Raw genomic sequence first — 25989 nt, forward strand, 5'->3', positions numbered from 1 at the left:
AGGTGGGAGGCTCAGAGTGCATATGCGGAGATGCTAACGGAGGTCCGCCTCATTAGCCTCGCTTGGCGGGCGAGCGGAGCGGAACCACATGCAGATTGTAGACATTGGCAGGGTGATATAACCCGGGACAACAGAGTCACGATAGCATTTCCGCCGTGCACCACTGTTGGTATACATAACACATTTTATCTGTTCTATATGCCGCATAACGTCGTCACCGCCGCCCGCTCAATCATTGGCCCTTCCTCTCTTTCTCATCGCTCTCCTTGTCTGGTTGGTAAGGGTATTTGATCGTGAGACACCAAATATCTAGGTAGTCACAGATTGTCCAGATGACATCCACGACGAAACTCCCGTGCACGCCTACGCTCAGGCCTAGGCACATGAATACGAAGGCGACCTGGTAAACGTCGTTACCTAGCGCGCTTGGCCAACCCACACCAATACGCTCTTGTAGCCACGGACCAAGGGAGTCGAAGACACCATAGATCAAAGGGTAGATGAGCACATTGCCCCGTGGAAAGCGTGATTTGGTGAGATGCGAGATGATCATGCGACCGACCGAGTATGCGTTCACGAGGCCGGCATAGAAAACAAAGGGTACGAGATGGTGATGCAGTATAATGGGCTGCAGATACAAGTACGCGGGGATAAGAACCCAGGCGGCGGCAAAGGTCAGAAGGCCGAGAAGTGCAACCCGCGTCTTTTGGCCACGGGCACGGCGCGCTTTCATAACATTCCGGGCGCTTCGACATCATCAGTTCAACTCGTTTAGTTGGGCGGATCGAAGCTTACCTCGAGATGGTGTTGAAGACTAGCACAATACCTCCATACACCATGTACCATTCGTTCCATGCCATATTGAACAGGATATCCGGTATGAATGCGTGCTTCGTCACCCCAAGGCTTTCGAGCATAGAGCGCTGCCAAAAGCTGCCCCCACCCAGATACGCTGTCAAGGCGTATACAACGCAGAGCGTTATGATACCTTCTACTGGTCCAGATATGACGCCCAACGTAAGGGTGTGTGTGTGATATTCATCCCAAGTCTGGACATAGAATGTCAGAAGTGCTATATGTTTATTAGCCCTTGACCGTGCGAGTAATAGAAACGCTGATGATTGGACCTTGGGCACTCACAAGCAAACAGCGTAAGAACCGTTTTCCAACCCTGCCCTAGGTTCATGGTTGCGGAGAACAACAAAACCTCCAGTGTCGTGTTGATTGCATCAACTCCATGATCGAACAGCTCACCCAGCGGTCCGCTTTGGTGTGTTCTCCGGGCTTGGCTCCCGTCTACGGCGTCGAATGTTTGGTATAAGAATAGCCCAATGGCCCAGCTGGCATATACCCAGCGCGGGCAGTCTTGGTCGAGAGTCGGCGTGTACCAAAGCAAGGTAAGGAAGTTGATGATAATGAAGCCGAATCCGGAGAGCGTAATCTATGAACGTGGAATAAGCGTCAGGTTTAAAGTAGAGATGTATAGACGGATTCAGATGCGGGGCTCGACAGGTGCGCGGGAAACGATGGGATCTTCGACTCACAAGGTTAGGCCTACGAGCATTAGCATCTTCTGTACAAAGTGAAGTGTTGCAATACTTACGCCATCCACATGGGAAAACACTTGATCACCACATGGGCGTAAAAGGGCTTGAGCACATATTGGGAGAGTAGACTGTGGTCCACGCCCGAATATTTGTACTCCTTGAGCTTGGGCAGCTTGTCCTGCCGGATGTACACCATGTTTACTGACTTTTTCGCTGATGCGGTATCAGCGGGCGCTCGTGTTGTTGTCTGTCTGGTGGGGATGGAAGAATTAAGTCTGTTGCCAACATGTGTTGGAAACTTGGTCAAAGCGTGTGTTGGTCGCAATGACGTGGGCAACACCGCGCGGTTGCCGGTTCTAGCCAAGGAAGATTTGGACTGTCCCCTGTGCTTTGCTTTGGCAAATGTCATCATCCTACTGTGATAACATGTTTGCAGTTAGGAGTGCACGATAGCATTTATGGAGATGGCGCATAATTATCTGTCACTGGTTGTTGCTATCTGAGATGGCGACTGACTGCTTTTTCTTACATACCATGCATGGCATTTATCATTCTCAGCTTCCAATCGTAACACTCCCTCCAATATCTGTGCACAGATATGCATTGTCTTTGAGATCTGAGTGTTCTGTGCAGTAAAAAATTATGTCTCCAGGTGGTGCATGCTTGTTCCTGCTCCAACCAAGCTCATGCGACTGGACTCCAGGAGCATGGAATGAGGATCCTGCTCTTCATAGTCTGGATGAGCGGCACTGTTTTATGTACCGTTTCTCCCCAGCCTTCAACGCTCCAGCTCTGTTCACGACGAACCTTGCGCTCCTCCAGGTTGGCAAATTGCCATAGATGGTGCACCGTGTTCAAATCGCCAATTTGTACGAACCACGCACCAACACCTTCCATGACTTCTCGACGTGCTTTCAAGCCACGTCGCCAGTGTGTCTCCCATTCCAGCAGATTACCCGGATGTAGCGTGTAGGAGCGCAATTCGAACAAGCCGCCGAGCTCGCGCGGCGGGGTTGTTGGCCAGAAGGAAAACTCCTGCATGAGCGACGTGTGCTTGGAGGAAATCAACGCCTTGAGTTTGGCATCGAATGCAGGGAAGTCGGAATGGGACTGGATATTGTGCAACGACTGATGATAGCCTTCATACCGTTGATATTCCCAGATGTGCACTATTCACGGTCTTCGTAAGCACAATGGCACAACAAGGGTTTGTACGGGTGAGCGTCTTACCAAACGTGTTGCAGTCGCCTACCTCGGTCCTCCAGCTCCCCACGAGATGCACTTTATTCTCGGGAATAGATGCCATCTTCGGGTACCAACTGCCCACAAGCTCCGTATATTCGTCAACCTTGTCCGGCTTCACATCGTGGAAGACGATCGAGTGGACATACTTCCCGCGAGCTAGGACCTGGGAAAAGCTACGCTCTATGTCCTTGTCGAGATCGCGGCCCTCGGGCGTGCCATAGATGAGTGAAGATAGTGCTCCGCCTTTCTTCTTACCGCTCTCTTGCTCACGGGCGCGGGCTTCTTCTACACAGATGACGTTAGCGACCCCTAGGGTTTCCCAATGACACTAACACCATGACCAGCTGCAGTACGCAGTGCAGACAGAGCGGTTGGAGTGAGACGTACTCTCTTGCTGTTCTTTCTGCTTCTGAGCTGCTACTAGACCGTCACGGAAGTCCTTCTGTTTCTCACTGAAGCTCAAGGCGCTATCAGGCGTGATGTCGGCGAGCGCAGGACTGCGTGCTGGACCCTGTGTAGCAGCGATAGCAACAAAGGGCCGGGAACGGACAACTGCCGTATGTTGGGCGGGGAAAGCGCTGCGTACGCTGGCACACGCACGACGTGTGAACATGGCGATGGCAGAAAGGAGCCCCAGTATTGCAATTGTCGTTGGGGCGAGCTAAGTAAAGCAATTAATCTCCCTCTCAGTCGTAAGAAGGAAGAGGATGAAGGTTCAGAGAGAGGGTATGGTAAGTGGGCGAAGTGGCTGTCTGTCCGCGTCGTGTATGCCCAGCTGGTGCTTGGTTATGTGCACTGAGCTTCCCCTCATCATCCTGCAGCTCTCCCTGTCAATGTAGCTAGCGCCCCTGCCTAATGCGCAATCTGGGGACTGGGGAAAACTGCGCCCCACTGTCCAACATCACTGGACACCGCTTCTTGCTGGACAACAGTACCTAGGTATGAACTATGCACTATGTTGTTCTCACTACGACGCTAACGGATAATGACATCATTTGGGTCAAAATCCGCATATACTCATATGTCCGCGGCCGCGATTGATGGTGGCTGATAATACGGTCGCTCATTCTTGCTCGCTTATCTTTGTGATTGCTGTACATCTAACAATGATTCCATCAAACAATCGCCGTGTAGTCGCAGTATCACCCAGACGGTGGCTGTTACATCATACTAAGCTTGAAATCGTTCTACCATTTATCTTTAGAAAATGATTTCTGAACTGACAGAATACGCGTTCTACGGTAGTGTGCATCCAACGAATGTATTCCTATAGCTACTTGAACAGAACATGGAAGGTCTGATAGAGCCCTCCCAGTGGCCAAATTTGTAATATTAACTCTTTCCAAGTAGTTTCCCTTACTCCTAACTCGACTTCGCCTTCTTCCGTCCCCCAATCTTGTTTTCTTCGGACTTTGTCGTACATGTCAGGTAAAGCCTCCGCGTGCCATTTTTTCCTGAGTCTTTCATATTCCTTATAGTCGTAAAGATCCCAGAATTCTTGCTCAGTGTAGAAATTGGCGGCATACGGGACCTTCATACCACGCAACTCGCGCAATTTCTGTTCCAAATCTCGGTTTGTCTTGCGAACTACACTTGGGGTAGGATCTGTAGGCCCCCAGACGCCAAAATTAAGTATTAGTTCGCCTCGGATGCTAGGGTCTCCAACAGTCGTTTGTTTTCGGGTTTGGTAGAATGGCCAGCCCCAAACGTTTCCGTCAGCAGCCTTTTTGCGGATGGGGCAAATCCATAACGGCCATATCTTCAGTTCTTCTGCAACATACTCAGTGAATGCGTTAGAAGTATCTACTGGAAGCAGAAGATCCTGAATGATTGCACCATCAGCTGAGTCAGCAGCCAACATGGCCTTGTAGATTGCCCGGGCCGTCATGATCGGATCGAATAGCCAACGGACGAAGCGAGTGTTTGGTAGACCATAGTATTTGAGGAACACTTCTCCACTCCAAAAAGCGCCGCGATTATGTCTGAAGAGGTAACTTTGTATTGGAACGATTTCGATGTGAGAGTCGGTCGTTCCTCTCGCGTGCATGTAGAACCAGGGGTCGATAGCGCGGTCGAACCTCTGGCGTGGAAGATCTTTAACCGTGGCAGCGGTCGCACAAACGTGCTGTCCTAATATAATGACACCTTCGTTTTCATTATACTGTAATCCCTCGATGAAGTCGAAGCCTGTGTTCTCGTGATTACATAGTTCGGCTAAGCGATTGATAGTGTCCTCAGTACTTGAAGTATGTTGGTATGACAACCGGACTGCACCTTGAGCTTGCGTTAACTGAACCTTCAGTAAGGTGACCACACCCATAGTCCCAAGGCTGCATCTTGCGCTGTTGAACAAGTCAGAATTCTCTCCTCCTTTTATGGCGTGCATGATTTTTCCATTGCCCAGAATTATTTCAATCTCCTGTACAGTACAGTCGAAGAGCCCTTCCTTCCAACCAGTACTCTCACCACTTGCACCGGAGAAACCACCACCAACCGTTATGCCAGGAAATTCCATCACAACTAGAGGTACCAACTGCTTTTTGAGGGTTTTGAGGACGAGGGCGTCGAGGGGAACGTTTGGCTCAACGAGCACGGTATTCGCAGTCGTGTCAATGTCGAGAATGTGATTCAGGTGGGCTATGTTTAATTGCGGGACCGAGGGATCACGGCGACGTGTTGAGTTGGTGGATCCGTGGTTTATTCGAAAAGGAATATGTGATGCATGGTATTCGGCCACTTTCTGAGCAAGTTCGCGCACGATGTCATCATGGCGATCAAGAGTGTAAGCTTCCATTAGAGTGATATTGAGAGGCTCCAAAACAAAAATATGTGTAAACTTGACGTACAGCCATAGACATACTTAATGGGGCACAGGAGATGCTGCTAGCAAGATATATTGCAAGTAGACAAAGGGAGACTAGTTTGATGGGCTCAAACCAAGGGATGACCCAACAACAATACTAACCTCTGAAGGACCCAAGAGGGCTTAATGCACGTACCGCACCCCTTGCTGAAAGCCTGCTCATCGCTTGTTTTCATGCCATCTGGGTATTTGTAGACGTCATTAGTCAAACCGTGAGGTACGTTGACAGCTAGAGTGCCTTTGGAAGCGTTTGCAATTGAGTATGATATGGGCTCAAGATGACGGATGCAATTGTGTTTCGCGACATGAGACAGAATGTTACATGGACTAAATGGAATCCAAAGACAGGGTGTGCACTTGAAGTAAAGCCCAAATAAGGTTCAAGATCTTGTTAATAAACCAATTTCGATGTGGCGAGTGGGTGTAGGCATAACACGTATAGATTGGGCTTAACTGACATAAGCAAACAATAACTACATTTGTTAGTGCTAGGTCATACTTAGCTCTCATAAAACCAATAATTTTGGGGGCGGATCCCAATGGCCAGAAATACATCTGATCCCTAACATGTGTGAATGTCGAACACGGAAAGATCCGCCACCGCTTTTGGGAAGACCTGATTGTGATATGCAAAAATGGGACATAGTTATCGTTGACGATAGTGTTAAGGCTTCGGTTTTGCATCTTCGCTTTGAATGGACCTAAACATAGCCTATTGTGTTACGTGTCAAGTTCAGACAGTTGTCATCGATAACGAAAGAGAACTTGTGGCCTTAATCGACTCGAAGTTTTAAATTTAGAGATTTGACGCGCTGCAAGATGTAAGGGCTCGAGATCTTAAGGCCCCCTCGATTCAGGTCTATGGCGGAATAGGAGAAGTCTCATTCTCTAAAGACAGAGCAACGACACTATGGACGTGTTGACTAAACCTAATCCTCGTCAAATATTTGGAGCACATTGTCCAGAATGGTAATGATGACGCGCGCTTGCAGACCAGCGTCTGCCATATTGTTGCCTTTGTGAGGACCCATGATGGATGGTCTGTCGAGTGTTAGATGGAACGTGTACCGAACAGTCCGGGACAAGACTTACGCCCAGCAGATACCCAAATTGGCGGTGCTCATACGATTGACTTCGGAAGCTTGCTGCACACGATGCAAGTGCAGAACCAGGGCGCGGAGAGTGGCATAATTTGGATCGGGCAGTGCATTGATCAGCGCATGCATAGAGTCCCGGCGCATAGTATCGTCGTCGATTCGCGCAGCATCGATGTATTTGCCGTAATATTCCCGAGTCAAGAGTGGGTCAGGCAATTCGCGAAAGAATTGTTTCAATAGCCCGGCGACGCTATTCACATCATGCTGGAATGCTTCTGGGTTTCGAAAGTCGACCTGGGAGGCATCTAAATTATGTCAGTGCCGGATCAACTGATGACCGCCGCAGAGAGACCATACCGCTGTCAAACAAAGCCTTCATTTGTTGGATGTGAGAAGAGGTGCCAGGTATGCGATAGATGCCCTCAACCTCCAATCCATACACATCTACAGCCTGGATACACTGGTAAACGACCATGGGCACTGGCGAGCCATCGCGCCGGAACAAGTCTTCTAGGGTAACGCCAAAGACAGGATTGACAGGAGGCTGAGAGCTGTTGTAAAGGACGCCGCTGGTCTGCTGTGCCGTAGCATGGCCCACTGGTCCCCGTGGGAAATCTGACTGCGGGTAGGGATTTGGGGCAACCGGGGAGTAGGTAGAGTTGTTATATTGCGGCTGCGACGAAGGCGGCTGCTGCGAGTAGGCGGGGAAGCTTGGTTGTTGTGCGGGCTCGGGTTGTGGAGAGACCTGTTGCAGGGATAGCGGGGGGTTCAAGTCTGGCTGCTGTAGGGAGAAGGGGGGCGGCGGTTGGGTTTGCATTTGCATAGAGGCGCGACGGGCGCCACTTGTAGCCGGCGGTGGCGTTGGATATGAGGGCGTAGGCGCCTGCGTTGGATGCTTGACGTACTGTAGCTCGGTTTTGGACACGGGCGCCTTGGACGCGTGCTGGAGGATGTAGTCATCGAAGTCTCTCTCGTTGTTGATCTGGTAGATGAGCTGGTTTACACTGGGCGGTGCTTGGACACTGCTGCCTTTTAGCGGCTGGGGGCTAACAACCTGACCGTTGTTGACGACTAGCTTCTCATTGAACGAGGCTGTCGACGTCAGTGGTGGGCTCTCAAGTACATGGGGCAGTACACGTACCGTACTTCTGCATCTCCATTGTGAGCGCAGCATCCGTCTCCTTGACGAGGTCCAGCAGGGCGGCAATAGCTTGGGGCCGCGTCGTGGCCAACAGCTCTTTGCGGGAGGCCTGCGCCGTGTGCACTTTGGTGGCGTAGTCCTGGTCTGCCGCCTGTGTCTTGCGCTGAAGATCCTCCTCGTGCTGGGCGGCCGACTTGGGGCCCTTGAGGCCGAACTTCCTACCGGCACCCGTGTCGCCCGTCTTGACGCGGTCAAGGTCGTCTGCGAGCTGGTCGTACTTGGCTTTGGCCTTCTCTGCGAGCTTCTCGGCGTCCTGCACCTTGTTCTCGGCGGCCAACCCCTGCTGCTTCCACGTCTTGCGGTTCACGTCCATTTTGTTGGCCAGCTGCAGCAGGTTCTCGTGCATGGCGTGTAGGGCAAGGCCAAACTGAGTGCCATTGTCGGCGATGCGCTCGTTGGCATGGAGCACCTGCTCGAACTGCGTCTGGTAGCTTTCATGACGGACGTCGGGCTTACGCACGCCGTCGAGCGTCAGGCGGCTCAGCTTCTTGAGGCTACCAGCATGTTCCTCCTCGAGGGCTCCCCGGCGCTTGAGGAAGCTGGCGAAGTCCTGCGGTGCATGTTTAGCTGGCGTGGTGTGACTTGGCGTAGGAGTGTACCGACCCTGGCGCTCGCGATGCTGGCCTTCAGGCGGTTCAGCAGCGTGGAGACGCCCACATCTGAGTGTAGGACATCGTGCACGCGTTGGTGTGTCTGCGCGTCCTGGGGCACCGCTCGCTGCTCTGGCGATGCGGGAGCTGCTGCCTCGACGGGCGAAACTATGGCGCCGTCTTCTGCGGGGGTAGAGGCGCTGTGGTTGAAGTCAGGATTGAAGCTGTCGGTGCTCTCCAAGGGCGGAATTGTAGGCGGGGCAGCCATTGCGGGCAGAGTCGCGATGGTAGTCGAGTCGGGTGCATGTATGTCGGTCTCTTTGTCCAGGTGAAGCTCCGGCTGGGGTTGTTGCACGGACAGGGTCAACGTCATCTATCCACCGCTCCCCTCTCGTTCCCACAGCACCCCAGCCCCATCAGCCCTCCTTCACTCTGGCGTTGCAATCGCCTTCGCCTCTCAGCTTTCGCGACAGTAGGATACCCCGTTTGCTCCAGCCATGGCGTCTGCTGCCCCCCACGGCGCATCCACGGTGCCCAATGGACTGCCGGACGAGGTGATAACGTGCCTCCAAAACGCCCGCTTTGTGAGTGTTTTCCATGCTAGCCTCCGAAATACATGCTAGCATTTGGTCACCCCCTGCTTAACCCTTGGTCTTCTCTTCCTCTCGTCGTCGGCGGTGCCGCTGTTTCTCGTCTCATGGCCCTGCGTTGGGAGCACGTGTCATGCTCAATATAATTGCTTCCTCTCGAGTCAAATGATCCTTCTCCTCATCAGTCTCCCTGTCGACTTCAACCTGACCGTTCCAACAGCTCCATCTTGCAACATGCTCAAACAACATTCCTCACGTCTCCTTGATGAACTACACCTATCTCCCCAGCACGCCCTATTGCCCAACACCAATCATTATCATGACAACGCCATCCTCCTCCCGCAAGACACATAACCTAGAGTCCAACTCTCTCGTTTCTCTTCTCGTACACGACTGGATCTCCCACCGTCCGCCCACTCTGAGCCAGTCAGGCCGTTCGCCTTCACCTTCACGTCCAGCTCCGCGCTCTGGCTCGCTTGCCGAGCTTCTTCTCGGTATCAACACTGCTTCTCTTAGCAGGTTCAGCACCACCATCAATGGCCTCGCTGAACTTGTACCCTCTGGCTCCGAAGAGGAAAATTGGTACAAGGCTCAACATCTGGCCAACAATACTTTTGATTCAACCGGAGACGACTTTCACTCAACTTCACCTATTGAAAGAGGCTTATGGGGTGGCGGAGGCTTGGGAACTGGCGCAACAGAGGATGCAGCCCCGAGAGAAGGTGATGGAGGGACAAGATGCTATGTCGAGGGCGAAGAGGTCAGGGTCGTGGTAGTCAAAGTCAGAGATGGTCGGATCGCCGATTGGAAAGGTCAAGTGAGGGACTGGAACCTGCTGCTGGAAGAGAACCGAATATTCGAGGTGAATGGAGCATTGGCTTAGACCTTCCTTTTGACCTTGTTCTGGCATTCACCTGTTAATAAAACTGTACAGCTGTAGTGTTTCTAAAGATGTCATAGTCAAAAACTATTTTGTATGCTTCATTATTCTAAACGTGGGGAGAAGATTACATTCAACGGAGTCAACTAGGCGTTTAAGCCTACAGTATGAGCGGCAAAACTGTGCTATGCGCGCCATCTACCGTACCGAATTCTATGTTCCGCGAGGGTAGTGCTCGTGCGTTAGCTCGTCCTTATCTAAGCGGTCTGTCCCAACCCCAACCATGCCAGCATACTATCCTCAACTGATTTTGCGATCGTACAAGACATCCAACAAGGATATGTAAACATTATAATCTATTCTAAGGGTATTGAAACTTAGTCACAGACTGATACTCGCTGACATAGGTTGGCTGCCTGGAAAAAATCAAGTGAAATTTCGCATTTCGCCACGCTCTTGCATATGTAAGGGGCGATATTTCGATGAAAGGGTATGGGCATCTATTCCTAACGTAAATTATACTATATCAAGTTAAAAGACTTCTCCCAAATCTGTCTCGCGCAGTGGCGCATGTTATTTCCTTTGTCTCAGACTGTCATTTTGAACAAAACCCCATCACTGCCCCTCCAAAACCTACATCTCCTACCTCAACTTTTCTCGAGTTGTCCCTTGAATACAATTTGCTCTAAATCTTCTCTGCTAGAGTGTTACGTTTTGTAGCCCTTGTGGGGACTTCGTTGTGGGGACTTATTCACGCAAAGTAACGCCTTCTGCAATTGGTATTAACTACGAGGTTCATCAGTGCGAACACCACACTGGTCTCAAGCAGTTTAGTCTCAATTGGTGAGAAGCGAAACAGGGTTGTCGAAAGGATCTTGAGTTCCTAAGTATCTCTCACACATTGTGATATAGCTTTCCTGAAGACGAGAAAGAGAATGGCAAATCTAGCATTTCAATAGCTCCTCAAAGTGAAAGAGGCTGAGGCAAAAAACATACGTGAGTGCAAACGTCCAGAAGAGCGCGATGAATGCACTGGCCAGCGGTGAATGCGCTGACTCTCTGCCTGATCAGCCTTGGCGCCGGCCACAAAAAGGTCCCCTCTCTCACTTCCTCCAACGCTTTTCCACCAACCTCAACTACATCTATTCTCTACTTCTCAACAATCACTTTTCAAGTATTACACCCATAGCAACCATACCAATTGCTCACGACAATGAGCGCCGAAACCTACCTCACCTCAACCCCGGTCTGCGAGGGAACCCTCACTAACGTCGACAAAGCTGCAATAGCGCAATTTGAGAACACTCTTGACACCTGCGTCAATGAATGGCGTGGAGGAAAAGATGCTATCCTGCTCCAGGACAACTTTCAAGAGCTCTTCGGCGATTTTGCCCTGCACTTCTTCGAGCGCAGCCTGAGTGAGCGAGTGGGACAGCCTGTCGCCTTAACCTCAGTGGGTAGCGGCAACATTCACCACACACTGGTCCAAATGCCAAAGACCCAGAGGCCGGAGCTCCTCGCTCAGGTGCAGCAGGCCGATATTTCGCAGACAGGTCGTTCTGAGCGCACTCCACTTACCACCGATCCTATCGCTATTGGCGTAAAGAAAGCGCCGCGCCCTATGAACTGCTGGATCATCTTCCGAGACGCGATGCACAAGAAGCTCAAAATTGAGAACCCGCATCTCACTGTGCAACAGATCTGTAAGCATACTATCTTAGTTCAACCTAGACACATTTGAACTGACCATGTCACAGCTACACGTTGCTCTGAGATCTGGCACAGTCTCTCTCCGGCAGAGAAGAAACCCTGGCAAGCAGCCGCGAAGTCAGCGAAAGAAGAGCATCTGCGCCAACACCCTGATTACAAGTACAGTCCCCGAAAGCCGGGTGAGAAAAAGAAGCGACAGTCACGCAAGGCGAAGCGAGCAGCCTCCGTTGCCACGGGAATGGAGGCCTTCAACTTCCAGCTAGCCTCCGACATGACAACCTCGACGACTGACACCAGTCTCATTCCTACTGTTGCAGCAGATACTGTTGCAGCTAATGTCGGTGAGGTTCTTGTGGCTGAGCCGTTCACTCTCGTCGAGATGTCACCCGAGACACCAATGCCTACCGGTTACGTCCATGACTCGGAGTCTCTTCGACACAATCGGCTTGAAGCCGAGTTTGGACTGGACTTCGGTATTGAGATGCCTTTCGAACTCTTCGGCGAGGAAGCATTCGCATTCCGTGCCGGTGCGGACGGTAATGCTACCCTACCGTCGATCTACTCGGATTTCTATTGAGATGCTGGATGCACTTCGCTACAGAGTAATGTCTTCTCACCGGAGAATGTACTGGATCTCTACCACTATCCACAATCCGCCTTTCCAACATTTCAGCTCAAAGCGCTTCCCCCGACCTGTTATTGACCGACGTCACTCACCTACCGCACATCCTACGACAACCCAAACGTTCCCACGTTCCCCATACTTGCGACCTCCACCGTTAATGAAGCAATACTCGCTTCCCGCCCTTGCACATCCTCATTTCGGCAATCCCTTTGCATAGCCTTGGACACCTGCCTTGGCCCAGCTCGGGATCATTACGGCCTTCCCCTCGATCTCCCATAACGGACTACGAGCGAATACCTGTTTTGGCTGGAACACACGGACATGAGACAAGGGTGGGTCTTTGCACATACTGGCGCGTTGGCTTTCTTGCTTTTGATTGATGGCCTTGGACATGGAAATGGCTTTTCACGATGGATATTACACATGGGCTTGGCTGGACTGGACGACAGTCTGGCACTGGCTCTGGCTTTGGCTCGGTGGAGGATATGAGCATGGCATTGGCATTGGCATTGGCACTGGGCCGACATGGATATGGATATGGATATGGATAAGGACATGATAAACTGGCTGGCTGATTGAGTCAGGTCAGACATGTAGCGAGCGGAGGAACATTGCGATAGACTACTGAGGGATTACCACTTCCCCCAAGTACGACTTTAGATACCCCATAGCAGACCTAATAACGGTTGAAAAACAAACGCTTGTGCAAAGGTACATGGTGATGTGTGTGATGAGTAGCCTTTGAAGTTATCTGACATGCTCCGTGTGATGGTGGGACGCACTGTTTGGGAGTTGCCCGTGATGCTTTGGAATCAGGCCTTAGATAAGAGGAGTAAGAGAAGTTCATTGCCGTGATGGAACTACGTAGTAGCTAGGCGTATTCAGTGCGAGCTGTGGGATGGCTGGGGCTTGAAGGTGTTTAGGTTACTGTATGGGGGACATCAGGCAGAGAACGTCTGCGTGATGGCAGAAGAAGGTATCGGTACACTATGTCTCTTAGGCAGGATTCCATTCGAAAAGTACCCGAAGGCCTTTCCTGTCATCTATTCGTCAGTGCGGTAGCAGCTGCAGAAGGGTGAATGTCATGGCAGAGTGATATGTGACTTTGACTTGAGCGGAAATCATGAGGGCAAAGGATGAAGTTGCACTACGTGGTCTCCGTGATATTCATGATAAGAAGCCTTCGAAAATTTCGTGGTCCGAAAAGTACTGATAGCAATTGCAGCTCTATCCGCTCTGGAATGGCAATGTGCCTCTTGAGCTCTTCGACGTCCGGGCCGGCATGCCAGACAGTGAACGAACTACATGACAGCTTTTCTCTCTTTCATACTAAATATGTGAACCGACCACTCAACTTCCCAAAAGTCTTTGAAGATATTCAGGGTGCATGATGCGATGGTCTGGCTAGCCATTCCCTCAACGTCCCATGAATGTGGTGAGCGTGATCTCTGTGTGAGACACACGGCCGTTCGTAGAACGTCGAGCACCTGAAGGATTTCAAGACAGGTTACGGGTCTATGTATGGGTACTCGGGTCGTGGTGTCTGGAACAATGCGATTCGTGGGCGGCGATGGCATCTGAGCCGTGGATGCGCAGACTGACCGGCGTCCCCCTTGTGTGTAGTTTCGACACCATTTTCCTGCGCACCCTGCCGAAGGAGGTTCAAAGACCCCCAGCTGAGAGAATGCATCGCCATTCGAAGGTGTGTGTACTGAAGAGCGTATGATTGTATCGACCGACTGCTAGGTCTCGCAAAAAGTACTTCGAGTAATTTGAGCATAGAATATGCGCCGGGGTGGCCACAATGGCGAAACCACAAGTGTAGGTATTCAAGTACTTGATTGATGTTGGAACAGAGTTTGAAGGCAATTGGGGTAATCTTCGTGGAGATCTGAAGAAGTGTTCGGTCACAACGTCCTGTCCGTGGCCCAAGAATATCTCACACATCATACGCCGGAGGGTGGCCACAATGGGGAGACTCTAGATGTACCTTAACAAGTAAGCGAATAAATATATGGCAGCCTTTGAAGGTCTCAGTGGAAAGGATTGTGGAGATCCAAAGAACTGTCTGGCCCGGCGTCCGGACAGGACCCTACGGACCACCAGCACAACGCACCCGGTATTGTGGCAGGACTGGCGAAATTGAAATGGAGGTTACAACATAGCTCAAAGAAAGCTCTCCCAGAATCTGGCTGTCGTATGAAAGGTGTGCATAGATATATTTCGGGATGTGCTGTGTCACGCCGTAGAAAGGGGCGCCCGACAAGATCGAGTAATCCGAACGTACTATAATGGCAGCACTGGCGAAAATTTAATCCTAGTATCTAGACGACTTATTAAACCTCATGATTGCATATGAAGGTGCTGGCGATAATGAGTGTGGAAATTCGACGATGTCTGGGGCTGTGGTGATTTGGGAACGAGACAAGGAGAACTTCCGCACAACATATGTGCTAGGGTGGCAGCACTGGCGAAACTTTCCTCAGACTAAGTTCTGACTTTGATAAATGCCATATAGCCGTTCTAATACCTCTGCAAGTATGTGTGTGGAGATATGACGGCGCGTGTGGTGCAGTGATACGAAAAGGGCTACGAAGAGACCCGATATAGCACATGTCGTAGGATGGCCACAATGGGAATATTTACACCACAGTAGTATGACTAAATTATTGATCTTGTTTCGGTGTTTGAAGCTTATCTGATGATGTGTGTGGTGGTGCGATGTCCTGGGGGTTTTGACCGGTCTGCTGCGAAGGAGTTGCTATGTTTCAGCACAATACATGCGCTGTTGTGGCAGGACTGGCGAAATCCTAATCTTGGCATCTAAGCAACTCATCCTAGGCCCTGTATCAATTTCAAGGCCTTTTGATAAAGTTAGTTGTGGGATTCGGACATGGACGGACCGGTCGGCCCTTTGTGCAGCAGCAGAGGAACTCGACTGCGACACAAACACTAAGGTGGCAGCGATGGCGAAACTCTCGTAAGAGTAATGGGTAAATAATCCTTCTGGAACTGTTCTCGGGCCTTTTAGTATCGCATGTTGTGTTGTAAGGTCATCCATCGGTAGACTCGCCATGGGCGGAGCAGCGCATCATGTCTAGCAACCACAGACGCGATAGGGTGGCCACAGTGAGAAGACTCCGCATAAAACTATAGGACGGACCAATTGTCCCTGTGTAAAGTATATCGAGGCGTCTCGATCATGTCCGTATTTTCTGATGGCTGCCAGAGGACGCCAACCATAGGTTTGTACATCGACCATCGGACTCCGCGAAACAGCCTGCTAGCAACGGTGCATCAGTTTGTCAACACCATGAGAAGTGTGCAAAGGCTTTCGTAGTGTTGCTTTGATTGCGGCTAATGTCTCCACAAAGATGAGGTGATGTTTGAAAGGAAGGCCGTCGGACAGCGTGTCATTTCTCCCTCTCCCTCGTCGTCCACAATGCAGGTGGAGAGCGACAAAGTTTCCACTCGATGGCTAAGAACATGACTGGCAAGAGACCGAGTAAGAGTCGCAGGTGGTGATCTAATAAGGTGATGTTGTGCGTATAAGTCCGCCGGCCAGCTTGTCTGAGCCCACTCTCTTTCGTACAACATCTACGAGCAACCTTTGTGGCAAGAATGGCGGAATTCACATACATTCTTCTCTTCATCGATACAAACATAGACACCAAGTTTTGTATAAGTTCGAAGTAGCGTTGCGATGTTGGAGGTTCGTCGTTGCGGGACTGTTGGACAGCATGTCCCTTCTCTTACTCGCAGCCTTCAGATTGAAGCATTGCGGCAAGAACAGCAGGCGATGCACTATATTTTCTCTTGTCTACTCGAACCTTTGGATAAGTATCATGTGCGCGAAACGAGCTACGAGTGATTTCGCTATTCGAAGTCTGGGTTGTATGCAGAAGCCTCGAGCTGCGTAACCCTCTCCCTCTCAGTTTTGCACGGAGTGATCGCCATCCAGATGAAAGATGACGGAGACCATCACCTTCTGACTGAGAGGGCCGTATGAAATTGTCCCACCATTAAGCCATGAAGTGAGACTGAGTGCGCGAGATAGTGGTACAGCGGAACAGAAGTGAGTGCGCGAAACCTACTTCTTGGGGGACGAAGAGAGTAAGATTGAAGGGGTATAGAATGAAACAGGGCAATGAGCATATCGAAACCCTTTTCGATTACATTTTCAACGCGCTGTTTTGAACTCGAAAGAAGAGACAAGTAAAGTGATGATAGAAGACTCTTGATTTTCATAGCTATCAAGTTCGAAGCCCTACAGGGTATCATATGCTACCATACATCTTAGTCTGCTAATAATCAGCTCTTGCTTCTTACCACTCGAGCTCGTTGCACTTCCTGGGCCGCTGCTAGAATGATATGTCGTCCAAAATGCTTCCTGATGTGCTCTCTCCGCATACATTCCCTCTCTTCCCGAACCGTCAATATCTTTTCGTCGAACCCACTCCACGCCGTAGTCCTTCGTAATGTATCCATCCACGTCGTACGGCGGAGAAGAGTCGTGGCCCTTATCTAGTTATGTTGATATCCGAACCCATCTACAGCTTCAGCTGCCCTTCCACTCGCTCCCCCATATGAAAGTTCCGCACCGCCACTGCGTCCCAACTTCCTTCTGCCCGCTCGGTCCAGTCGGCCTAGCGCACATCCAAAACTGTCTTCTGAAATTAACGCCAGGCTTCTTTACCGTGAGCAGGATACACAGTTCGCCGTGTTCGCATCGGGGCGCGGGTTTCTTTGAGAAGAGCTTGGTCCAGCTTTCTTTGGACGCCTCTTGTGAGGCAAGAGGGTCGGGGTCGAAGGCTTCCGAGGAATTTGGCGTTTGAGACAATGAAGAAGGTGGAGGGACGCCGGTTGCGTATGATGTAGAAGAAGTCGACGAGGATAAGAGTGGTGGAGCATTGTCTTCGATAGGGTTGGGATCTGCAACTTTAGTACGAGATTGGAAGAATCCTTTCAGCGACTGTTGGCCCTTGGGTGTAGCCGACGTCGTGGCTGAAAGACTAGACTTGCTGCGTTTAATCGGTTTGCTAGGGGATGCGGATGCAGGCGCGCGCCGCTTTTCGGGTGAGTTTAGAGGGCTTGTAGTTAGTGCCGTGTGCCCATTGGCGGCTGACGATGGGGTTGTCAAAGAGATCTTGGGTTCTTTGTCTGTCGCCCTTGTGGACAAAGGCTGAGAACCAGCACTTTCCCCTTGCGGTTGCACACCCGTTTCGATCGGCATCGACAATGTTGTCGATGCAGATTTCGGCAATGCAGGTTTTTTGCTGAACATATCCCTGATGTTCCTCCGCTTCGTGAATTCAGGAAGCAGCTTTCCACTTAACGCTGGTATGTCTTTAGCTGGATTGTACTCCCTTTGTCGCACGCCATCCTCGAACATGCCAGGCGGGTTCATCAAGTCCAGAACATGTATCTCTTCGTCCAACTTAGCCGTCTCCGTCTCTACTCCTGATTGCCAGGATGTTGGCACTTTATCTTTGGTCACTGCATACACCGGACAATGATCTGAGCCCATGAGCCCCTCTTGGATGTTCGCTTCCTTGAACCCGTCCTTGATGGAAATACTGCACAGTATGAAGTCGATTCGTGAGCCAAAGTTACCCGGCCGCGCATTGATCTTCTGCTCCCAGTGTGTGAACATGCCTTCGCGATCGGGATGAAACTCGCGGCACAAGTCGTACAATATCGGCTCTTCCCTACCGTCGTCCCGCTCGCCAGGTACTTTGCCGTTCAACAGCAACTGATTGAAGATTCGGCGGTTTGGCATGTTTAGATACTCATCGTGCGTGATGCCCTCCGACCGCATGTTGTCCTCTGCCTTCGCCGTGTCAATCAGGTCCCTACTCACGTTCAGATCCCCTGTCAAGATAACGTTCTTCCCTATCTTTGTCAAGTTTCTGATCCGTGTATCTAGCGATTGCAAGAAGCCACGTCGAAAGTCATCTCTTAGGCCATTACTGTTCGCTGGGCTGTACACGCCAAAGAGGACGAAGGCCGGGAACTCGAGGACGAGACAGCGCCCTTCTGCATCGAGGGCAGCCGGGTCGACATCTAGGTCAGCAACCTGGGTGGGGGTAGGGTAGCCGCCGATACTGGATGACACAGGGAGCTCGCGATAGGGCGTTGACGAGTTGGGAGGGCATAAAACGCCGAGGAGACCTTCTTCGGCGCGGATGGGTGCACAAACGGACTGACGGGTATAGATGCCCACACCTGAATATCCTATGCATTCATTAGCACGTGATATGTGGGTACTCGAAGGAGTATATACCCTTTTTGTGTTTGGGCAAGCTGAAGTAGCAGTCCCAGCCGGGAACAAGAACCATGTCATCCGTCAGGTCCTTGCGCTGGATCTTGAGCTCCTGCATGATGACAATATCTGCCTCCAGTATGTCGAACATGGTATTGAACGTCCGGCTCGTGCTCCATGGCTTGTAGCCAAACGGGTTGCGGATGCCGTTGACATTCCATGTCGTGATGCGCACCATTATGCGTGTAGGTATAGATGGCGACGAGGAGCGTGGATGAAGAGCATCACCGCTTCTTCGTCTCGGCTACCTTCGACCTTCATGGGGGAGTGTGAGAGACGCGCGCCGCGGCATGCATCATGAGCGCACGTCAGTCACGACGTCACGTGATCTGGGGATCAGGGATCCAAACAGTGCAAACCCGCCAAGTGTGGCCTGATCCAACCACAAGCTCGGTTTGTCAATTCGAGCTCGCTCCGTCACACCTCACCCCATTGACGACCTCCACCCACCCACCGTCCCCGGACACACCCAATTGCACCCCATCTCCACTCTTCGAGCCTCAAGATGTTCGCCCAACGCATTCTCGCCCGCTCGACGCCGCGCATGGCGCTCGCCCGCGCTCCCCTCCGTGCGTCCCGCCGCAACTACAGCTCCGAGACCAAGCAGCAGTTCGTAGGAGCCGAGGACAACGAGTTCAATCGCGAGCGTGCCCGTATTGCCGAGCACGGCGCTGAGTCTGGCGAGTTCTGGCGCAAGTTGTCGCTGTAGTAAGTCTCCGGATACTGCACTCCTGACACAGATGGGGGGAACTGAGAAGCGGACACTCGGCCGATGAGAGGGAAACTGGGACAGCAATGGCATTGGGTTGAATATGCAAAGGTAGAAGCTGACGACAAATTCACAGCGTTGCCGTGCCCTGCCTCATCATTGCCTCCGTCAACGCCAAGTTGAGGTGGGATGCTCATTGGGAGCACGTTGCCCATGATACTCCTCGCGAGGACAAGCCTGAGTATGCGTACCAGAACATCCGTACTAAGAACTTCTGGTGGGGAGATGGTGACAAGGTATGCTATGCCCATGTCCATATCCAGAGCCTCGGTAGCTCTCGGGTCAATGCGACCAATATACTTACGGTTATACAGACGCTCTTCTGGAACGACAAGGTCAACTACCACAAGAAGGACGAGTAAACGACTGTGTAGCACGTCGTTCCCATCTATCATTTTTCAAAGGCCAGGGCAGACAGCCGCATTGGGCGTGTATATAGTACGAGCGCAAGCTGAGAGTAGACCAGCAATTAATTTCCTTTGTCTGTATACGTCGCCGTGCGATTGTCATATCATCGTGCCTCTCGTTCATCAACCACAAACCGTCTGCCATGCCTTTGACTACAGCTACTCTCTTCATATCTCTCCATCAATCCTCCTCATCCCCTCCTCCCACACCCGGTTATGATTCTGCGCCCATTCCTCTGCGAGCTTCTCATCACCCCTCAGCTTCGCAACAATTGCCTTCTTCATAATCTGTTCGCACTCGCCGTCGAGATAACTACTCTTCTTGAAACACACTCTAGCTCTGTCGATGTACAGCTCCGCTTTGGCAATGTTCGCCGACCTTGTTCTCGCCGATGTGGGAGATGACGAGGAAGTTGAAGTCGAAGGCGGAGACGATGTGGAGGCGCCGGATGGGTTGGAGTGAGAACTAGGACTGGCAAGCCCCATGTATGAGTCCGCGAGATGCGAGTACAATGTGCCGCAAAGCATGCTATCCGCACCCTCTAAAGCCTATCACATAGTCGTCAGCATTAGTCCATTCTGTACCTTTTTAACATCAGCAACAAGAGCAGAGATACATACCTGCGGCAATACCCCCTCAACCAACCTTCTCGCACTTCCAAACTCCCCCAACCCATTCAATATATTTCCCAGTAGACCCACAGCAGTCCATAGACTCGGTCCCAATCTCGCCCTAAAGCTCACACTCGCCGCTCTCAACGCAACACTAAAACCCCTCTCCGCCTTACCCACCTTCCTCCACAAATCCGCTTGCATAAGAAGCACCGAGACACGCTGTAAGATGTCTGCATTGTCAGACTTGAGGGACTGGGCGAGCGTGGATATAACGGTAAAGGCTTGAGAGTACTGGCCGCGAGAGGAGAGGTAGTCGATGTAAGCTTCATATTGGAGGAAAGAGAGTTCTGCATCGAGTGGGGAGGATGTGGGATCTGTGGCTGGTTTGAGGGTGGCGAGGAGATGGGTGCAAGTCTGCCAGTCGGAGCTACTGTCTCGTCAGTATGTTGGAGAAGGAAGGAGTTGGGTGCGGGAGGATTTACCGTCGGATGGCTCTCTTGAGCTTTATGTGGCCAATGCATAGGATGAGGTATTGGTGAAACTTGAGCGATTTGTGTACGGAAGTGTCGATGGCCTCTAGAGCTGAGATTGCTTCGTCGTAGCGGCCGCTTTGGCTCATGATGAAAGCTCTTCGTCCGGTCGCTCGGATACTCTCGTCGATAGGGCAAGATTGCTCGTAGCAGTCGAATAGAAGTTCGCAGTGCACATTGGCAAGATGTGGTATTCCGAGGCGTGAGTAGAGAGTCGACGTCAGTAGCATTTGGCTACCGTAACTTTTTATGTTTTCTTTGACGTTGAGGTGTGAGGATTGGTAGATGTGTTCTAGTGCTCGGGGGATGGAGTCGCCCTACCACTAAGCATTAGCATAGCACACGATGAAAATGCATGTGTCCATGTAAGGTTCGATGAACGTACCGTTGCAAGACACAACTTCGCCTCATTGAGTAAACTCGCACTGAGCAAGTGGTACATCTTCGTCTCCTTTGCCTTCGCCTTCAGGAATGTCAATGCATCTCGCTCGCTTCCCAGCATACTCATATACCCTGCGCCCTTCATCTGCTTCGGAAACGCCTTGGCCATATGGTTTAGCCAGCTGAGACTGAAGCTCAAGCATGTCATGTCCTGGTTCTCTCTTGCCGTAGCAATCGTCTCATTTATAGCTGCTATGGCCTCGCCGAAGCAGCCAAAGTCGGCTTGCAGGATGGCCATGTGGAGTAGTGCGTATTGATAGTGGATCTTCTCTCGTGTCTGCATGGCATAATCGTAGTAGCGGTGCAGATTGTCGAAAGCGGATGTATAGTCCCCAGCTTTCCAGGCGTCGAAGAATTGTACCAGATGGGCTTGCCGGTGTACGAGGCCTGAGGAGCTGATCATGGTGCGAAGTTGCGTCTTCATTGACTCCGGGACGCGGTCCCCGAATCGTTGCAGTCGGTCAAGCTGGAAGTCCAGTACCCGATCGAGATCCTCAAGACTCATTCCTTCTCCTTCCTCGTCCTGCTCTTCCAAATGCCCATATGCAACCTCATATACATCATCACCAGGACTCAAACCCATCTCCGACACCACCACGTCCACGCCGCTCGAAGCCAGGCCGGCGAGCCTCTTGGTCCATTGTGCTGTCGGTGCCCTGTACTTGATGAACGATGACCATAGTTTCATCGAGTCGTCAAACTGCAGCCGCGTAAACTCCAGGCGAGCTCTCCGAACGAAGGAACCGAGAGGAGACGTCTTGGATAGATAGATCCGGTCCGGGACTTCTCCTTCTTGAATGCCAGGCGGCGGCGGAGATGTCAGTTCCTGGAGATTGTCGAAGAGGTCGTGCAGCGCATCGAACGAGTTCATCTCCCACATATGCTTCAGGAAGAGGTCCAGAAGCGTTCGTCCGGGCATGCTCGAAGCGTGTCCCTGGAGGACATCTTCAAAGGCATCGATTGAGAAGGAAGCGTCTTGTTGGTTGAATGCTGGAACACGTGCTCGGGCGCTGGATGAGACGGCAGGTATGTTGTTTGACAAGATGAAAGACAGAATGGGAATCGTCGCTGAAGAAGGAAGAGTGGAACTGCAGTAGAGCCGCGTCAAGACCAGAAGGCTGATCTTTTGGGCTGTGAGGTAGCGAGGCGTCGCCATAGTTGCATTCGAGTCGTGTGGTGTACTATTGAATGCAATCCAGCTCCGCTGTGAGGTGTCGGACTTGAAACTACCACAGAGATCTGAGAGGTCTGGTAATAGTATCGCAAGACATTAATATTGCCGCATTAATCGGAGCCCCGGGATGGAGTGGCCTTGACTTCGCGTCTTGCGCGCTGTTTACAGAGAGTGGTGTGGAGGGCAAGAATAACCGAGGCGAAGCGTATCGCGTTCGGTTCGCGTGATCATGCGTCGCTCGTACATAGGCAGACTGCCAGGTGAACAGTGTTCGCTCTAGTGCATAGGGGACTACTTTGATGGTGCTCCAAGATTGACCTGTTGTTGAGTACTATCTCATCAAGCAGACATTTGGCGAAGGAAGTGTAGCACATGGTAACTTCGCAAGACAAAATCCGAACTTGACATTAATTTGCATGTGAATGCCTATGTAATTGTCTCTCGTTGACCTTTTTGAAACGCAGAAGCTTGCCTCTTGAGGTTCTCTTTGTAGTCTACCTGCTGCGGATGCCAAGTAGGTCGACCTCCGACTTCTCCTGTAACGTTCCGCAGGATCTCATCATCCCGTCCTGCATTCGTCGCCCACATCTTGCTGATGCTCAAATCATACGGACCCGGTATCCGATCAATCAACGATATGCCCACTGTCCGCACTTTTTGTGTCAACATCTCCCTCTGCGGCTCAACGACCTGTCCATGATTTGTCCGTACGAACTCGCTCCACTTGATCAGGATCGTCTCCCACTCCCCAGGCGTCTTCGAATGTAATAGGTGCTGGTGAATATCTGTGGGAACAATTGACTCGGTCTGCACGTTGACAAAGTACTTGCGTCCGTCGGACTTGAATTGGATAGCGAGGAAGCCGTACATGCTCACATCCCACAGCGACTTGCCGAAGATAGTAGCCCCCCGGTCAAGTGATCGCCATCCTGCATATCCAGTTCGCTGAATGTGTGGTTGGTTTTGGGGGAGCTGTGTGGATATGGTGCCATGCCATCGGACGTGGGATGGTTCAGTCTGGGTGACGGGATGATGGTCGAACTCGCTGGTCGAAAAGCCGCCGATGTCTCTGTCGCTCATGCGTTTGTATGAGTCAATATCTTCTGGTTTCTCGAATTGAACCAGTGGAAGTGCCTTGGTTGGCGACTTCAAGCCTTCAAGTTTGAGGGCTGCATATGTTAGTAGTGAGCTGCGAAGTATGTAGATGGGGATGCGCAAGCTCACCGAACATGGAGAGACGCTTGAACTCATCCAGGCTGCGCTTGAAGAAGCCCGGCGCCAGGCACTGCGCGGTTGGCCGCATCGTGGCGTAGATTTGTAGTGTCGTGAGGTCTTGATTACTTTTCAAGAGAGCGAGTAGCGCAATCGTAGACCGGCTTCGGTGAGGCTCACACGACGCGATGCAGCAGTGACGAAACGCCGCGGGCTACTTCGCTAGTCGCTAGCCGCATTGGTCGCCATCCCAAATTTTGGCAACTTCATGTGCATGCAACTATAGCATGCACTTGACTATCTCTAGACTTCTCGAATGACCCTAGCATAGCAGACCCTCTACCGACATCTCGAGTAAGACTCTTGCGTGCGCCTTTGCCTACCAGAACTCCCATCATCCGCCACGCGCGTTCCGTACCTCGATGACCTTCGAACACGCCTCCGGACCTCGAAGCATTCGAGACCAACCTACACAACCCTTACAGACACTGCCGCCCTCGTCGCGTGAGCTAGGGGAAGTACTTCCGCCAAAGCAACCAGATGGCGCTCCGGTAACAACCGAGAAAATAAGCCTTGCGAAATCATGGACGCATTTCGTCGCTGGAGGGTAGGACGATTCCAACACCTGCTACGTCGACTTGCGATGGAAGGCTAACACTATCTAGCCTAGGTGGTATGGCCTCTGCTACCTTGACAGCTCCCCTCGATGTACTGAAGACCCGCCTTCAATCGACGTACTACCAACAGCATCTCGCCGCCATGCGGACTGCTCGAGGACTGCCACCCATTGAGACCATGTCCTTTGCCCGCAGCTCGATACTACACATCAGAGAAACGGGCGAGATTTTATGGCAGGTTCCAAAGGCGGAAGGCTGGCGGGCTCTGTTCAAAGGACTAGGACCCAATTTAATCGGTGTCGTTCCCGCGCGCGCAATCAACTTCTACGCATACGGCAACGGCAAGCGGCTGATTAGCACACACTTCAACAACGGCCAAGAGGCAGCATGGGTCCATCTTTGCTCTGCGGCTGCGGCTGGTGTTGTCACCGGTACCGCAACAAATCCCATCTGGCTCGTGAAGACGCGGTTACAGTTGGACAAGAACACACATGCAGATGGCCGAGGTCGCCAGTACAAGAACGCATTGGACTGCACCATGCAAACCATACGGAAAGAGGGGGTGCGTGGACTCTACCGTGGATTGACGGCGAGCTACCTGGGAGTGACCGAGAGCACATTGCAATGGGTGTTGTATGAGCAGATGAAGCTGTCTTTAGCAAGGCGAGAAGAGCGGGTTGCAGCCAGTGGGCGGCCTCCGACGGTCTGGGATCAGACTGTTGAATTGACGGGCAAGGTTTCTGCTGCTGGAGCTGCCAAGTTCGTCGCTGCGCTGATCACATACCCCCACGAGGTATGTCAACTTGGAAATGGCCTATGGGATTACCATGGCTGTTGCATAAACACTTTACTAACTGCATGTAGGTTGTGCGCACTCGTTTACGACAAGCTCCGCAACAAGATGGTCGACAGAAGTACACCGGCCTCGCCCAATGCTTCCGCCTCATTTGGAAGGAGGAAGGCATGGCAGCACTCTACGGCGGTCTCGTTCCCCACATGTTCCGCGTCGTACCGAGTGCTGCTATCATGTTCGGCACATATGAAGGCGTACTGAAGCTTCTTGGCGAAAGTAGCAACATGTGAACGGCCGACGAATTCCTTTGGTATAGATTTTTAATCACTTGTACAACATCTGAACTGCATGGCACGGCGTTGTTGAATACCAGGGTTGGGGACGCATTTATGGCGTCATGTAACAACAAAAGGGCTGAGAGACACATTTGTATGCTAAGGGAAGATCCTGTATGAAGAAGGAAATGACGCTGGGTGGCCTTGAGATATTAGACTTTGGTCCAAGGATGCGTAGTTGGAGGTTGAGCAAGTGTACGGCACTCAAAACTCTTCTCCGGGCAATGCCCCCTATTCCGAAAAATGAACACTATAATACTGCAACCCAAGGTTCCCTCTCCATTGTTGTGACTTGTAATTCTAAGGCCTGGACGGGTGTCTTTCTCCAAGCTTGACATCTCGGAGGTCCGGTCACGTGCTCACGTCCGGAGCCTCAAACTTTCGATAGCTCCGCATTTCCATCGCGAACGCTCACCAAAACGCCTA

General features: G+C 51.6%; 12 protein-coding genes across 12 annotated transcripts; 4 read left to right on the top strand and 8 right to left on the bottom strand.

Moving 5' to 3' along the window:
* Positions 1 to 6: 6 nt before the first annotated feature.
* K460DRAFT_369466 (Choline/ethanolaminephosphotransferase) lies at positions 7 to 1827 on the bottom strand. Its single transcript, XM_040933967.1, has 5 exons — positions 1604 to 1827; positions 1545 to 1554; positions 1141 to 1441; positions 796 to 1072; positions 7 to 746 (listed from the first exon to the last, which is right to left on the bottom strand). The coding sequence occupies exons 1-5, from the start codon at positions 1741 to 1743 to the stop codon at positions 233 to 235; spliced, it is 1242 nt and encodes a 413-aa protein (XP_040783998.1). The 5' UTR covers positions 1744 to 1827; the 3' UTR covers positions 7 to 232.
* A 165-nt stretch (positions 1828 to 1992) lies between these two features.
* Positions 1993 to 3583, bottom strand: K460DRAFT_318382 (NIPSNAP-domain-containing protein). The gene is made up of 3 exons (XM_040930390.1): positions 3180 to 3583; positions 2778 to 3077; positions 1993 to 2716 (listed from the first exon to the last, which is right to left on the bottom strand). The coding sequence occupies exons 1-3, from the start codon at positions 3403 to 3405 to the stop codon at positions 2232 to 2234; spliced, it is 1011 nt and encodes a 336-aa protein (XP_040783999.1). The 5' UTR covers positions 3406 to 3583; the 3' UTR covers positions 1993 to 2231.
* A 482-nt stretch (positions 3584 to 4065) lies between these two features.
* On the bottom strand, positions 4066 to 5632 carry K460DRAFT_344193 (FAD-binding domain-containing protein; the record flags this gene model as incomplete). The annotated part of the gene is made up of 1 exon (XM_040931243.1): positions 4066 to 5632. The coding sequence occupies exon 1, from the start codon at positions 5584 to 5586 to the stop codon at positions 4066 to 4068; it is 1521 nt and encodes a 506-aa protein (XP_040784000.1). The 5' UTR covers positions 5587 to 5632.
* Positions 5633 to 5837: 205 nt separating this feature from the next.
* On the bottom strand, positions 5838 to 6525 carry K460DRAFT_167274 (uncharacterized protein). The gene has a single exon (XM_040926923.1). It carries the CDS (start codon positions 6337 to 6339, stop codon positions 5983 to 5985), a length of 357 nt encoding a protein of 118 aa, XP_040784001.1. The 5' UTR covers positions 6340 to 6525; the 3' UTR covers positions 5838 to 5982.
* On the bottom strand, positions 6159 to 8883 carry K460DRAFT_369468 (RhoGAP-domain-containing protein). The gene is made up of 5 exons (XM_040933968.1): positions 8557 to 8883; positions 7894 to 8503; positions 7110 to 7844; positions 6748 to 7057; positions 6159 to 6696 (listed from the first exon to the last, which is right to left on the bottom strand). Exons 1-5 carry the CDS (start codon positions 8809 to 8811, stop codon positions 6585 to 6587), a joined length of 2022 nt encoding a protein of 673 aa, XP_040784002.1. The 5' UTR covers positions 8812 to 8883; the 3' UTR covers positions 6159 to 6584.
* Positions 8884 to 8953: 70 nt separating this feature from the next.
* K460DRAFT_369469 (uncharacterized protein) lies at positions 8954 to 10059 on the top strand. Its single transcript, XM_040933969.1, has 2 exons — positions 8954 to 9127; positions 9354 to 10059. Exons 1-2 carry the CDS (start codon positions 9041 to 9043, stop codon positions 10014 to 10016), a joined length of 750 nt encoding a protein of 249 aa, XP_040784003.1. The 5' UTR covers positions 8954 to 9040; the 3' UTR covers positions 10017 to 10059.
* A 1033-nt stretch (positions 10060 to 11092) lies between these two features.
* On the top strand, positions 11093 to 12300 carry K460DRAFT_344203 (HMG DNA binding protein; the record flags this gene model as incomplete). Its single annotated transcript, XM_040931244.1, has 2 exons — positions 11093 to 11716; positions 11771 to 12300. Exons 1-2 carry the CDS (start codon positions 11227 to 11229, stop codon positions 12298 to 12300), a joined length of 1020 nt encoding a protein of 339 aa, XP_040784004.1. The 5' UTR covers positions 11093 to 11226.
* Positions 12301 to 16494: 4194 nt separating this feature from the next.
* Positions 16495 to 18930, bottom strand: K460DRAFT_318397 (DNase I-like protein). The gene is made up of 2 exons (XM_040930391.1): positions 18632 to 18930; positions 16495 to 18582 (listed from the first exon to the last, which is right to left on the bottom strand). Exons 1-2 carry the CDS (start codon positions 18846 to 18848, stop codon positions 16907 to 16909), a joined length of 1893 nt encoding a protein of 630 aa, XP_040784005.1. The 5' UTR covers positions 18849 to 18930; the 3' UTR covers positions 16495 to 16906.
* Positions 18931 to 19175: 245 nt separating this feature from the next.
* Positions 19176 to 19801, top strand: K460DRAFT_293207 (COX6A-domain-containing protein; the record flags this gene model as incomplete). Its single annotated transcript, XM_040929399.1, has 3 exons — positions 19176 to 19378; positions 19516 to 19675; positions 19754 to 19801. The coding sequence occupies 3 exons, from the start codon at positions 19176 to 19178 to the stop codon at positions 19799 to 19801; spliced, it is 411 nt and encodes a 136-aa protein (XP_040784006.1).
* A 213-nt stretch (positions 19802 to 20014) lies between these two features.
* Positions 20015 to 22588, bottom strand: K460DRAFT_379524 (uncharacterized protein; the record flags this gene model as incomplete). Its single annotated transcript, XM_040935174.1, has 4 exons — positions 20015 to 20395; positions 20468 to 20888; positions 20944 to 21308; positions 21377 to 22588. 4 exons carry the CDS (start codon positions 22586 to 22588, stop codon positions 20015 to 20017), a joined length of 2379 nt encoding a protein of 792 aa, XP_040784007.1.
* A 338-nt stretch (positions 22589 to 22926) lies between these two features.
* Positions 22927 to 23984, bottom strand: K460DRAFT_419506 (CIA30-domain-containing protein). The gene is made up of 2 exons (XM_040938019.1): positions 23831 to 23984; positions 22927 to 23775 (listed from the first exon to the last, which is right to left on the bottom strand). Exons 1-2 carry the CDS (start codon positions 23907 to 23909, stop codon positions 23033 to 23035), a joined length of 822 nt encoding a protein of 273 aa, XP_040784008.1. The 5' UTR covers positions 23910 to 23984; the 3' UTR covers positions 22927 to 23032.
* A 124-nt stretch (positions 23985 to 24108) lies between these two features.
* K460DRAFT_388390 (mitochondrial carrier) lies at positions 24109 to 25828 on the top strand. Its single transcript, XM_040935688.1, has 3 exons — positions 24109 to 24425; positions 24484 to 25228; positions 25300 to 25828. Exons 1-3 carry the CDS (start codon positions 24241 to 24243, stop codon positions 25516 to 25518), a joined length of 1149 nt encoding a protein of 382 aa, XP_040784009.1. The 5' UTR covers positions 24109 to 24240; the 3' UTR covers positions 25519 to 25828.
* Positions 25829 to 25989: the final 161 nt, after the last annotated feature.

The sequence above is a fragment of the Cucurbitaria berberidis genome (genome assembly GCF_010015615.1).
Source record: "Cucurbitaria berberidis CBS 394.84 unplaced genomic scaffold K460scaffold_5, whole genome shotgun sequence".
Taxonomy (NCBI): Eukaryota; Fungi; Ascomycota; class Dothideomycetes; order Pleosporales; family Cucurbitariaceae; genus Cucurbitaria; species Cucurbitaria berberidis.

Coding starts and splice junctions, on each gene's coding strand:
- K460DRAFT_369469 (XM_040933969.1), top strand. CDS start 9,041: ATGGCGTCTGCTGCCCCCCACGGCGCATCCACGGTGCCCAATGGACTG. Junction 9,128..9,353: donor GCCTCCAAAACGCCCGCTTT/GTGAGTGTTTTC, acceptor CCGTTCCAACAG/CTCCATCTTGCAACATGCTC.
- K460DRAFT_318382 (XM_040930390.1), bottom strand. CDS start 3,405: ATGTTCACACGTCGTGCGTGTGCCAGCGTACGCAGCGCTTTCCCCGCC. Junction 3,078..3,179: donor GCAGAAAGAACAGCAAGAGA/GTACGTCTCACT, acceptor TCATCTGTGTAG/AAGAAGCCCGCGCCCGTGAG. Junction 2,717..2,777: donor AGGCGACTGCAACACGTTTG/GTAAGACGCTCA, acceptor GACCGTGAATAG/TGCACATCTGGGAATATCAA.
- K460DRAFT_369468 (XM_040933968.1), bottom strand. CDS start 8,811: ATGGCTGCCCCGCCTACAATTCCGCCCTTGGAGAGCACCGACAGCTTC. Junction 7,845..7,893: donor AATGGAGATGCAGAAGTACG/GTACGTGTACTG, acceptor TGACGTCGACAG/CCTCGTTCAATGAGAAGCTA. Junction 7,058..7,109: donor GAAGGCTTTGTTTGACAGCG/GTATGGTCTCTC, acceptor GACATAATTTAG/ATGCCTCCCAGGTCGACTTT.
- K460DRAFT_318397 (XM_040930391.1), bottom strand. CDS start 18,848: ATGGTGCGCATCACGACATGGAATGTCAACGGCATCCGCAACCCGTTT. Junction 18,583..18,631: donor CTTGCCCAAACACAAAAAGG/GTATATACTCCT, acceptor ATGAATGCATAG/GATATTCAGGTGTGGGCATC.
- K460DRAFT_167274 (XM_040926923.1), bottom strand. CDS start 6,339: ATGCAAAACCGAAGCCTTAACACTATCGTCAACGATAACTATGTCCCA.
- K460DRAFT_369466 (XM_040933967.1), bottom strand. CDS start 1,743: ATGGTGTACATCCGGCAGGACAAGCTGCCCAAGCTCAAGGAGTACAAA. Junction 1,073..1,140: donor GGTTCTTACGCTGTTTGCTT/GTGAGTGCCCAA, acceptor ATAAACATATAG/CACTTCTGACATTCTATGTC. Junction 747..795: donor GTCTTCAACACCATCTCGAG/GTAAGCTTCGAT, acceptor ATGATGTCGAAG/CGCCCGGAATGTTATGAAAG.
- K460DRAFT_419506 (XM_040938019.1), bottom strand. CDS start 23,909: ATGCGGCCAACCGCGCAGTGCCTGGCGCCGGGCTTCTTCAAGCGCAGC. Junction 23,776..23,830: donor CAAGCGTCTCTCCATGTTCG/GTGAGCTTGCGC, acceptor TAACATATGCAG/CCCTCAAACTTGAAGGCTTG.
- K460DRAFT_388390 (XM_040935688.1), top strand. CDS start 24,241: ATGACCTTCGAACACGCCTCCGGACCTCGAAGCATTCGAGACCAACCT. Junction 24,426..24,483: donor ACGCATTTCGTCGCTGGAGG/GTAGGACGATTC, acceptor AACACTATCTAG/CCTAGGTGGTATGGCCTCTG. Junction 25,229..25,299: donor TGATCACATACCCCCACGAG/GTATGTCAACTT, acceptor AACTGCATGTAG/GTTGTGCGCACTCGTTTACG.